At 35.5% G+C, this 13,824-nt stretch overlaps 1 protein-coding gene across 5 annotated transcripts in view; it reads right to left on the bottom strand.

The window, feature by feature from the left end:
- Nucleotides 1-510: 510 nt before the first annotated feature.
- Nucleotides 511-13,824, bottom strand: part of LOC128241408 (BMP-binding endothelial regulator protein-like) — a 76,219-nt gene continuing 62,905 nt past the window's right edge. For all 5 annotated transcript variants that reach the window (XM_052958327.1, XM_052958323.1, XM_052958325.1 and 2 more), the window contains exons 11-15: nt 13,354-13,491; nt 6,853-7,009; nt 5,317-5,986; nt 4,642-4,772; nt 511-3,992 (exon numbers count right to left, since the gene is read on the bottom strand). In XM_052958327.1, the coding sequence (XP_052814287.1) occupies nt 3,808-3,992; nt 4,642-4,772; nt 5,317-5,986; nt 6,853-7,009; nt 13,354-13,491 (1,281 nt within the window). In that variant the 3' untranslated portion in view covers nt 511-3,807. The remainder of the gene's footprint in view (nt 3,993-4,641; nt 4,773-5,316; nt 5,987-6,852; nt 7,010-13,353; nt 13,492-13,824) is intronic.

Here is a 13,824-nt window from a genome sequence, read left to right as displayed (position 1 = left end):
TATTACCAAGTAAGGTATATAGCTTAAATATTCCAACTGTTTAGGGTAAGCCTTCGTAGCACAGTGGATACACTGGACTGCAATTGTGTCGACACTGGTTCGAACTCGGTCTCCGACTCATTTTTTTTTTTAACATTTGGTATTTTATATGCATCATGATATCAAAGAGTAAAACATTTTATTAAATAATATGTCCTGAGATTCGTTACAGAAGAAAACATTTTTTGGTGCCAATCTGGTGTACAGTCCCTTTAAGGAATGGGAAGATGAGGTGTAAATTTTCATTGGTGACATCACGTCAAATGTTATTACACAAGATTTATCCAAGATGAATAATGACGTCATTTCATAATGGCTTCACTATTTATGATAAAATGATAATGATGTCAAAGAAACATATTCCAAATTTGGGCAATTAAAAACGAAGAACACGTGCAGTTGATTTTTCTTTATTTTTTCATGGCACATAAACTGATCATAATAAAACAAAATTTATGGAATTATCTCGAAAGTAAAACTGAGAAAAAATTAAAATAAATAAGAAATATCTATGTACATGTACATACAATTACAAAATAAAACAACATGCTAAGAAAATAGTCATGAAAAAAACACATACATGGAATTAAAATAAATATTTTTTGATGAAAATATATACTTTTAATTATTTAAAGCTGCACTCTCACAGATGGCTCATTTTGACAACCTTTTTATTTTTGTCTAAGAATGAGCCAATTTTTGCGTAAATGTCTGAGAACCAGTGATATAGGAGTGTCGACAAAGTATCAGGTCGCAATTTTCCATATTTACGTGCGAATATTGTTGTTTTATGCCGAAAAACTCATTTTTTGTAAAGGCGTAAGTAACGCTTTTAGCCAAAAAACTTCAATTTTCGAACGTAATTATCAAAAACTGTGGTCTGATATTTTGCCACCAGTCTTATATAACTGGTTTCCAGATATTTACGCAAAGATTGGTTCATTCCCAGACGGAAAATAAAAATGTTCTCAAAACGGTTAATCTGTGAGAGTGCAGCTTTTAAGATGTGTTTCAAAAATATAATCACAACAAAATGACAAAAGTTCAAGGATAAAGTACATGTATTTATTTCTACTTTTGATTTGTTGTTATAATGTTAATCTTAAACGATATACATGTAAACCACGTGATAAATTACGTCATAAATGTTACGTCGGAAGGCAATAATTATCTTGCTTTGAATATAGACTTTAAACAAGGATAACTTTACTATTTCTACACCATTTTGAATGAAACGAAGCGCAGTCTACACCGCTTACGGAGCCCAGCCTTCGGTCTTTACCAGACTTTGATTGAGAGCTTAATTTTTGAAAACACTTCGACAAACCTTTTCACAAAACCACCGCCTTACGAAGCACTGTCAAAACATTAGTTTGGAAACAGGCTTGTAGAAGTGTTTGAGGGAACTAACTACCTAATCAAACTTTTTTGTCAATGATGAATGCTTGGTAAAACAAAACAAAAAGATAAATTGTACTTTGGAAACCTTTGTCACACCAATAACACAAATACTAAAATCCATATGCCTAATAACATACACGATGGTATACACGGAATTCATCGTCTTTATCTTCGAAAACAAACATCTTCAGATATACGCGAAATAGGAGTAAAAATGAGAGGCGAGAAACATTACTTGTACGGGAACGTGTATGTGTGGGCTACTTTTTGTGTACTACGTCATCCAGGTATGTGTAATACGTCTAACAACCTCGGATGTATGCCGCACCATCGGTAGAAGTAGTTTTTATTTTTTTTTAATAACGTGTATGTTGTATACAAGTTAAAATTAATTGCCAATAAAGTGAATTATAGCATAAAGAATTAAGATTCCCTAGAATAAAGTCTTAAAGTTTAACTGCTTTATTGAAATTTCTACACGACCTACTTGCAGCGTAGTTAAAACATATTCTATATTGAAAACGTCCATGTTCTTACGTGGTTGTTTTCGATGGAAAATGGCCGAGGATTTCCGAATGAAGGAAAGCGATTATGCGATAATCAGTCAGCTGGCAATTAAAATGAATTTTAAACCCAATGGCAACTTTTACATGGACGTGTTCACATACAGATACGCATACAGTTACACAAACAGGTACACATACACGTCATCTTTCGCAGCCTGTCTACTGCCTTATTCCGCCTCCATACACATAAGAAACATATAAAGCTTAACATACACATTAAAAACAAACTGGCCAATTATTAGGAAAGACAAGATGGATTTGATGAGCACTGAAATGATTGGGTATTTCCTCATTTGGAAGAATCTTGAAAAGATTGGGTATACCCCCAATTGAATGAAAACTGAAATGATTTGGAATATCCTCAATTGAATGAAAACTGAAGTGATTGGGTATATCCTCTTTGAATGTAAACTGAAATTATTGGGTATATCCTCATTTGAATGAAAACTGAAATGATTGGGTATACCGTTATTTGAATCAAAATGAAATGATTGGGTATACCTTTATTTGAATCAAAACTGAAGTGATTGGGTTTATCCTCATTTGAATGAGCACTGCAATGATTGGGCATACCCTTATTTGGAAGAACCTTGAAATGATTGGGTATTTTCTCATGTTTATAAAGACTGAAATGATTGGGTATTTTCTCATTTTTATAAACACTGAAATGATCGGGTATATCCTTATTTGGAAGAACAATGAGGTATTACCTCATTTGACTGAATACCGTAATATTTGGGTATTTTCTCATTTTTATAAACACTGAAATGATCGGGCTAATTCCTCACTATAGAGTTAAAGGGATTTTCTCACGTTTATAGGGTAAAACCCTTTGAAGCCATATGTATGATAACTATTGTCACTGTTTGACAATCAAACGTCAGATTCATGATAACATAGTTCTGAAAATAACAAAATGCCCTATAGAATGGATAATTAACAAACAATGATATTATACAGTCGAACCTCGTTTTCTCGAACTCATATACAACGAAAATTCGAGCCAAGCGGTAATGTTCACCACAGTTAAAAGAAATCTGTCTTATTCATCTAGTTCGATCCAACAAGGTATTCGAGCTAAGCGAGTTCGAGCCGACAAGGTTCGACTGAATGTCAAAAATAAACAATTTCGTGATTGAAAAAATGAAATATATTTCACTATCACCGGTATAGCAGATATTGGGCGTACAATAAAGACATATTGAGATTCAATATGTGGATTCTTTTCAAAGTGGTTTTGCATAAGATAAGTTTGACAGGCATTAAATTAATCTAGAAGCGTAGAATTCGCATGCTAACGATATGCACGTTGGGATCATTAAATCTACATGTGTACCAAGAAAAATATCGTCACTCACAAATTTGTGAGAATACAGCTTTAAAATGATGCGCCTTCACAAGGGCATGTGGGATCAAAGATTTTTTGATTGTGTTTTTCTTAGCTTCCGATTGCCTAACCAAGATATGTAAAATACAGTTAAATGTAAAAACAATATAAATAAATATACGTTAAAAACAAAATCCATTCCGGCTAGACTGGCCACTTAGGCAAAAAGTTGAATTACATTGTACACATGTAATAGTCAACAACCAGTCCAATTAATTATATACTGGTTACAAGCCGACGTAATAGAATCCATCCAACTGTTTTAGACTTGTCGCCGAACATGACAGGCGAGTTGCAAAACTTGAACATGATCGTGAAGAACCCTTCTATTTATAGACTTGTCACCAGCCAATACAACTGACTGGTGGTTTATAATAAATATCGTGCACAACCCGGCTAAATGTTGTAGATTGGTCAGCGGGCGGGGCAACTTGCAGGAGGTATACATGCATTGTTGTGTAGAACAAGTCCAGACCGACACTGGCATCCTTTTATGCATGGCTTGAGGCAGGGCTCGATTTTGTTGTAGTTTTCACAAGTTTTGGGACAGGGTGTTGCGCACTTCTTGAACTTAGAACCGACTGGACATTTTCTTTCCGCTGAAAAAACAAACAAACGTATATTACAATGTTAAACAGAAGGACATTCAAGATGTAATTCAAACAAGGCTTAATTTTCAACAAAAACGGGCATCTTATTCCATTGTTCCAAGTACCGCCATGATATAACTCCGCAAAATGATTTTTAATCATAAGTTTTCATATTTTTATCACTTTATAACTTCAATTAAAATAATTTGAAAACTGTTATCCAATCATTTTTATGTTGCGTATATTTGCATTTAGCTTATTACGACTTTGAAATAAACCCCCTCCCCTGATACGTTAGAACTGTCAAAACTCGATATGTCGAAGTCAGTGAGACTTTGGCAAATACTTCGAGATAACGCAAATTTGATATAACCGACATACAACACATGTCTTACTCAACTCAACATTTTAAAAAAAATCGACATGCCATACCATCGAGATAACGGAGTTCGACATAGCGAGTTTCGACTGTATTTGGTTGCCTTTAAATATTTTACGGAACTTATCTTGTTTTGGGGCGCTTTCTATATTAAAATCGACACTAAACAATCATACCGGGAAAACACAGTGAATTAGAGTGTTCATATACAGAGACACAATCATATCGTGTTGCCACCAGTTTAAATCAATACAATGGAATATAATTGAAGGAACAAACCTGCACACGGTGCAACCGGCTCCCAGTCTATTTCCATACCGTGTTGTGCGCATGTGCGGCCGTATGCGCGGAAAGCCTCGCACTCGCATCGCTTGGTTTGCGGACACTCGCAAGTGTCAGTTAAACAGGAACTGGAAACAAAAAATTGATTAGATGTGTTCTTTTAGAGTGGCACTCTTACTTAAAATCAATACATACGCATGTATTACAAACATAAATTTTGACTGGTAAACCTTTAACTACTTACTTAATAATGCATTTATGGAAAATAAATTACTAATAAGAAGATTGTTACCGTATTAAATAGCTTAAAACGCATTTTTTTAAATGATTGGTGAATGTTTAAATATTATGGTATCAATTTATTATTTGTTATTAATTTTTAATAAACATTTGATAACTTGTATTCTATGAGTATAAGTGAAGTGAAGTTTAAACACGTTCATTTTGAATATCATTTAATATAATTGTTCAAGAAAAAAAACGACAATTCAAAAAGAGTTTTGCACAAAATACTTGTGTAATTACAAAAACTGTGAGACATTGTTAACAGCAAAACAAAACAAAAAAAAACAGTTTAATTTCTTATTGAGAAGTATTTTGTATTTCTTTTACTAAAATCATTTTAAAGATGATGTTTAGAGTCATCATTATTCGTAAATGCATTTAAAATACCTATAATATGGACGGACATCTACAACGCGTCTACATCTATGAAAGACTGAACCGAGCAGGAAACTGCATTCCCTCTTTGCTCGTACACTGGCCACTGTATCGTTCAAACACTGAGATTCTGACGTCACTTCCGGTCTTATTACGCACGCGCTTCGACTCCCATATCTCCACGTTTCACCAAATTCCTCACCGGTCATATATTGGCGGCCATCTTTGCCCGTGAAATCGTCAAATTGAAGGCCGTTAAAATTCCCACATAATCCACACAATTTCCGTTTATATCTACTTGAAATTGACACTTCCACAAAACTGTCACCGTCCCACGTGACCATTAACTCACGTGACCAGTTTAAAACTACAGTGTGACCCGTTTGTATGATTGTAAAAGCAGGAATTTCATTGTGTTTATACGGTAAATAAACGCGTTTTCTATTCACCTTTACCCGTAATCGTTGTAATAAATGAATTTTAACACCTTCTATAAATATCACTACAGTTTTTGTCCATGTAAAACTACTGCTAGTTTTGGCGTCATTTCGTACCCGTACGGAAAATGATTTCTTTAGACAGTCTTCAGTTAAAATGTATTTACATGGTCCCTGAAAATTGTAAAGTTTTCCATCGAATGTTTTGTAATGTGGATCTCCGTAAACAGTACACACGGCCCGAGCTGAAATAAATAAAATTTGAACATATTCAAAACAGCTGAATGGATCTGCCCCCAGATCTCACTACCATAACAAAATCGTTACAACCAGTATAAATGTAAAACATATAGAGATGAGTCTATTCGGGGTTTAATCACGTAATAAGTGCTACTCAGAATGCATACATCAATATGATTTCAAATTCATGTGTCAGATACTCGTACATTCACTAATGGTTTGTCATTTGTCGCAAACAAGGAATGTTTATCATTGTATGGCTGTATGTAAACATAAATCTGTCCTTTAAATGTATGCTTAAAATAAGTGAACTATTCGATGATATAGAGGTTGCAAAACACTACTTGTATACGGGTACGTGTGCTTGTACTGGTAAGTGTATTTGTATGGGAACATGTGCTTGTACGGGTACTGGTACTTGTACGGGTACGTGTGGTTGTACTGGTAAGTGTATTTGTACGGGTACGTGTGCTTGTACTGGTAAGTGTATTTGTATGGGAACATGTGATTGTACGGTTGCGAGTACTTGTACGGGTACGTGTGGTTGTACGGGAACATGTGCTTGTACGGGTACTGGTACTTGTACGGGTACGTGTGCTTGTGGACTTATTTGACCTTTTTGATGCACTATGTCATCCAAGTAAGTGTACATTTTACGAATTTAAAATGATATGTAGAATAGAATGAGGAGATTGATTCATGGGAGTACAATCGACCCTACAAGATCAAGTGTAAGATAATAATCGTATGTCAATTCTTAACTCAACTTTTACACATATGTGTAGCTACACGTTAAAGTACACGTGCACCCAATTTCTTGCAATTTCTTTAGTATTGATAGTGTACTCGTCACAAATGAATTTCTACTTACTCTCTATACATGTTGGGCAACACTCTTTATCATCGAACTGCAATGTATACCCCTGCGGACACCAGAGGGCGTTGTTACAGTGTTGGGTCTGGCAGTGTGTGACCCCGTTATCACAATCACACACTTTGCACGTGTCCGGCTTCCACTGCTGAGCGTCCTGTAAAATTAAGGTAGTTGTGACGTCATTAGTGATATGTGGCGTTATGTATCTGTAACAAGTGCAATATTTGCTTTGTGTCCTATTTAGATTCAAGCTATGTGAGTTTTTTTTTGTTTTCCTAGTGTCTTTCTTTTGCCGGTTATGTTTGTTACGAGTGCATTTTGTGTCGTCGTCTTGTGTTACTTCTTTTTTTTGGACAAAATAAACAATTGCAAAGGTGATGTGTATGATAATTGTGTCTAGCTTCAACTGCCGACCATTTTGTAGTTATGACGTCGTATTTTGAATTGTGACGTCATTGTTTGGTTATTAAGTACATGTATGTACTGTTGGTTTCATGTTATATGTTTATTGTAAGTGTGGGGATAATGTAGTATACATATACATACATGTAGCACTATTTTCCGAGCCCGGTGCAAATATTTTTTGTTGTAAAAACAATATTCTGATATCAGTTTAGAATGTTGTGCGACGTGCACCAGACTGCCAACAAAATACTGATCTATAAATTAAATGAACAAATTTTACTCATCGAATGCTGACAAACGTTCAGACAGAAGTACGTATTATCTAGTTTAAAATCAACTTTAGAAGCCGAACTCTCACAGATTTACATTTTTGAAAGTTTTTTTTTAGTTTTGGTCTCAGAATCAGCTGATTTTTGGTACCAATGCCTTCAATATAAGATAACTCACAATAGAACAGATCTCAACTGTTTGGGAAACTATCGAAATATCATTTTTCTGAAAGCGCTTGTAACACTTTTAGCCATAAAACATCAATTCTCGCCAGTAAATAGGAAAACATGTGATCTGATCTTTATTTAGCAGTCTTGTAGCACTGATTTCCAGACATAACGCAAAAAAATGCTCAATCCAAGAAAACGGTCAGTCTGTGAGAGTGCAGCTTTAAACTTTTTTAACCTAAATTGTTTTCCCAAATTACTGATGAATAGCTGTTTGTATCTATGCGTGGATGAAATGAATATTTAGTATTTACTGTACATCGTTCACACGAGAACAAATCTGAACGACCAATCATTTAAGGTATTCCAACCTTATAAAACTTATTCAGCATAAAGTTCCATTGTCAATAACAAAGCAGTGCATATTGATGTCAATTGACGTCATATGTGACGTCATATGATATCATTATTATGAAAGCATTTTTTGTGCTGACTGTTTTATTGTTAATTAAGTCAAAGTTACTGTACTATTAACCCGAGTATTTGAAGTTAAAGGAGCACAATATAGGGTTACACTGAAACATTAAAAAAACAACATATTAATTTTAATGCATTATTATGGTTAACTCATTTGACTTTAATGGTCAAAACAAAAAAAAACAAGAGGGCCATGATGGCCCTAAATCGCTCACCTGAGTAAAAGAGTTTAACCTTTGTTATTAATATAGCTTGTTTCTCAAAGAATATTGGACAAGAGCTGTCAAAGTATGTGACAAATGCCCCCCAATGTGACATTGATCTATGAACAAGTACATAAAAAGTTTATCTTGCCTTTATGTGTCAAATACATATTGCAAGTTATATTAAATTTAATTAAACTGAGCATAGAAAAAAAATCATACTAAATGACAGCCAACACTCTTTATGTCCTCATATTCAGCATTCCATTGTGAATAAACACTTAGTGCATCTTTCACCTTAGAGGTAGGGACATGGGTCTTGCACACGACACGTTGTCTTGGTATGTCGAAAACATATGGCAAGTCATTTTAAAATCTGTCCATATAAGAGTAAGTCACAGCACGGACACGACAGCCTATATTTTCCTTCAGGTTGCCATGGCAACCAGAGTTCTGCATGGAATTATTATTTTTTGAACAATTTTGAAAAAGCACCAACCAAGGATCATTCCTATGAAGTTTCATCATAATTGTCCAAGCGGTTTAGGAGAAGAAGATGATTGTAACCAATTGTTGACACTTTTCCTTTAGGTTGCCATGTCAACCAGAGTTCTACATGGAATTAATTTCTTTGAACAATTTTGAAAAAGCACCAACCAAGGATCATTCCTATGAAGTTTCATCAAAATTGTCAAAGCGGTTTAGGAGAAGAAGATGATTATAACCAATTGTTAACATTTTCCTTTAGGTTGCCATGGCAACCGGGACAAACAAAATTATGTGAACAAATTTCAGAGAGGTCCATGCAAGGACACTTCAAACCAAATTTGCTGAAGATCTATCAAGGGGTTCATGCGAAGAAAATGTTAAGTTTTTTTACTAAATTTAGCTCTGGTGGCCCTTAAAAGGGGCCAAACAAAATTATTTGAAAAGACCTGACAGAGGCCCATGCTAGGATGCTTCAGACTTGAAGATCCATCAAGCAGTTAATAAGATCAAGTTGTTTTAAAGGTTTTTCTATGCTCTGGTGACCCCTAAAAGTGGCCAAACAAAACCATTTGAACAAAGTTGAGAGAGGACCATGTAAGGATGCTATATATCAAGTATGGAGTCATTCTGACCTTTACTTTCAGAGGAAAAGATGTTTAAGTGACAAGACAATGTAAAAACAAATGACCCCTGAGCAAGGCCAATTTGACCCCGGGACAATAATTTGAATACCTTTGATGTAGGTCCACTAGGTATCACTATATACCAAATATGGAAGCTCTAGGTCTTATATTTTGGAGAAGAGGATTTTTAAAGTTTTATTATGTAAGACTATATAAAAATATTGAAAACCTAAGCCTATGAACTCGGGGCGTGGCCAATTTTGACCCCAGGGCTAAAGTTTGAACAATCTTAATAGTGGTCCGATAAACAATGCTTCATACCAAATATCTAAGGCCTTCGCCTTTTGGTTTCGGAGAAGAAGATTTTATAAGTTTTCATCATATACATATATAAGGAAACCCATGACCGCCCGGGTGGGGCCATTTTTTGACCCCAGGGCCAAAGATTGAACAATATTGGTACAAGTCAACTAGATGATATATCATGCCAAATATCTAAGCTCTTGTCACTACTTGATTTTACGTCTGTATCTATATATGTATATTTGTTATTAATTGTTGTATGTGGCCCATATTGAAAATTGGTATGTGTACTAAATATGTTATCCAGTTTAAATTAAGACGTTACTTGTCTTTGTGAGTTCGGAGAAGATTTTTTAAGTTTTCACTATAACACATATAGAGAAAACCCATCAGCCCCGGGGTGTGGCCAATTTTGACCCCAGGGCCATAATTTGAACAAACTTTGTAGAGGTCCACTAGACGATGAATCATGCCAAATATCTAAGCTCTAAGCCACGTAAGTTCAGAGGAGATGATTTTTGAAGTTTTCACTATAAACATATAGAGAAAACCCATGACCCCCGAAGGGGGTGGGGCCAATTTTGACCCCACGGCCATAATTTGAACAATCTTTGTAGAGGTCTACTAGACGACGAATAATGCCAAATATCTAAGCTCTAGTCCAAGTAAGTTCAGAGGAAAAGATTTTTGAAGTTTTAACTATAAACATATAGAGAATACCCTAACCCCACTGGGCGGGGCCAATTTTGACCCCAAGGCCATAATTTGAAAAATCTTTGTAGAGGTCCACTAGACGATGAGTCAAGCCAAATATCTAAGCTCTAAGCAACGTAAGTTCAGAGGAGATTTTTGATTTTTTTTTTAATCTAAACATATAGAGAAAACCCATGACCACCCAGGGGCGGGGCCAATTTTGACCACAAGGCCATTATTTGAACAATCTTTGTAGAGGTCCACTAGACGATGAATCATGCCAAATATCTAAGCTCTGGTCCAAGTAAGTTAAGAGGAGAAGATTTTTGAAGTCTTAACTATAAACATATCAAGTATACCCATGACCCCCGGGGCGGAGCCAATTTTGACCCCAAGGCCATAATTTGAACAATCTTTGTAGAGGTCCACTTGACGATGAATCATGCCAAATATCTAAGCTCTAGCCCAAGTAAGTTCAAAGGAGAAGATTTTTGAAGTTTTCACTATAAACATATAGAGAATACCCTAACCCCCCGGGGCGGGGCCAATTTTGACCCCAAGGCCATTATTTGATCAATCTTTGTAGAGGTCCACTTGACGATGAATCATGCCAAATATCTAAGCTCTAGTCCAAGTAAGTTCAGAGGAGAAGATTTTTGAAGTATAACTATAAACATATAGAGCAACCCATGACCCCCCGGGGCGGGGCCAATTTTGACCCCAGGGCCATAATTTGACCAAACTTTGTAGAGGTCCACTAGACGATGAATCATGACAAATATCTAAGCTCTAGGCCAAGTAAGTTCAGAGGAGAAGATTTTTGAAGTATAACTATAAACATATAGAGAAAACCCATGACCCCCGGGGTGGGGCCAATTTTGACCCAAGGGCCATAATTTGAACAATCTTGGTAGAGGACCATTTGGTGATCCTACCTACCATATATCAACGGCCTAAGCCTTGTGGTTTGGGAGAAGAAGATTTTTAAAGTTTTTCCTTTCCATTACCATGGCAACCAGAGTTCTGCATGGAATTCAATTCTTTGAACAATTTTCAAAGGGGACCACCCAAGGAACATTCCTGTGAAGTTTGGATGAAATTGGCTAAGCGGTTTATGAGGAGATGTCGTTTAAAGTAAAAGTTTACGGACGGACGACGGACGGAGGACGGACGCCGGACAAATTGTGATCACAAAAGCTCACCTTGTCACTATGTGACAGGTGAGCTAGAAACAAAAAAAAACCATATGATTTGTGAATAGATAGAAACGTATTAGCCTTTATAAATGGTATTTTTTCAATTAATAGCTACGTGGCCATAAATTTCCCCTGATAAAAAGTGTCAATACATCGCTAATACGTCTTTATTTGTACCGAAATTAAAATGTTGTTGTTGTTTTTTTCGTTTTGATCTTTGAAGTCAAAAGAGTTGATAAAAATGCATTAAAATTAATACAGTCACAAGTCATATGTCGAAGTCGGCGGAACCTCGTGAAATACTTCGAGATAACAAAAATTCGATATAACCGACATAGAAAACATGTCGAACTTTAAGGCCTAGTTTAAGCCTTCTATTAGTGCCCTTCCCCCGCAAAAAACAACCTCTGTTTATTGATTTTAATCTACTCGCCTTGATCCCTCTTAGCAGATCTCCAATCTGAGTATCCTGCTGTGCAGTTTTAGAAGTTTCATCATAGAAATGGACCCTAAATGGCCCTGAGCCAATAAGCGAATACACAGGAAATTGGCCCCTACTGTGACACCAGTGCAATAAGCAGGAAATGCACAGCAGGGCATTATCATGACAAACATTACTTAACCTAGGCCTTTAATCAAACATATTCGAAAAAATGTTCGACATAACCAGAACATCGAACTTATAGAGTTCGAACTTCGACATAGCGAGTTTAGACTGTATATTTTTGTATGCATCTTTTAAGTGTTAATATATACGACCTCTTTAAACACGAGCGCTTCAAAAGTCTTACCCAACAAATAATGTGCTAGCAACTTCAACTAAAACAAATATTTTACAAATGATTTTCCGGCATAGTCAATTCATCTACTATGGATCGGCTTCCTTAAGGAATTATAAACGAATCATATGTTTGTATTAGTTGCGCGCCTGTCTTAACATCGTAGATTTATTTTACACTGTGGGCCAAATTAAAAAGAAAAACACCGCATAATTCATGGCGCGGTATGAGTTCTGGCTTCGAGTACGCTCAAATGGGAGCATTTAAACAATAATTATTGTGAGATTGCAGGAAGCATGTGAATACCGCCTACATACGCCTATAAATAAAATATTTGGACATGCGTTTAGTGGTTTATAGATGATGAAATAAACGAATGATAATATAAATTTATATGATGTGAATTTATTTAATATTACTTACTGCTGTTTGAATTTACAATTGTAGCGTTCATGAGTAGAGTATAAATGTATGCGGCACTAGCACATTTAATACAATAGACAAAATTATTAATAATTAAAATGGCACTCCTTCAAAATCAATACATACACATGTATAACAAACATAACTTTTAAGTGGTAAACCTTTAACTTCTTACTAAATAATACATCTATGGAAAATAATAATTACTGATAATAAGAATGTAACCGTGTATTTGATAGCTGATAAAGCAAAAATATTGGTGAGTGCCAAAAGATTTACTGTGATATATTGTAGTCTCATAAGGTAGAAATACCGTGTTTTCTGCACCTTTCTTTCAAATTAATCTCGGTATCCTTCATAAGAACCATTGTTTTCGACAATTATTCATCCTTTTTGGTATAAAAAAACAATTCTATTAATTTTGGTAAATCTTACTTGGTAGTAAGAGTGCATCTTTAAAAAATGCTTACCGCATAAAAGACCCCCTCGTATAAGCATTGTTTCTTCTTCGGACAGGCCTGACAGCACGACCCGGGGACCGAAAGTCGTTGTTCCTTAGCGCACGAGAGATGGGGGCAAGTCTCCCGCTCACACAAGGACGTCCCGTTCTGAAAACAAATAGCAAGGGCGAGTTCATGTTTGTCATAATTTTAAGTATAAGCTAAATGATTTACTTCTGCATATATTGTGTAAACGTACGTCCGCTGTTCTCAGTTAGACTACGACCATAAAACACAACCTCCCTAACGACGAGTGTATCTTATACTGACATAATGTGCATTTATATAATGTTATCTTAACTTATCATTATCTTACACTGACATTAGGTACTTTTAACTAATCATTATCTTACACTGACATTAGGTAATTTTAACTAATCATTAACTAACACTGAAATTATGTACTTTTAACTAATCATTATCTTACACTGACATTAGGTA

Source organism: Mya arenaria, chromosome 7, assembly GCF_026914265.1.
Source record: "Mya arenaria isolate MELC-2E11 chromosome 7, ASM2691426v1".
Classification (NCBI taxonomy): domain Eukaryota; kingdom Metazoa; phylum Mollusca; class Bivalvia; order Myida; family Myidae; genus Mya; species Mya arenaria.
The sequence above is the reverse complement of the archived record's forward strand: the minus strand, read 5'-3'. Positions and strand labels throughout refer to the sequence as shown.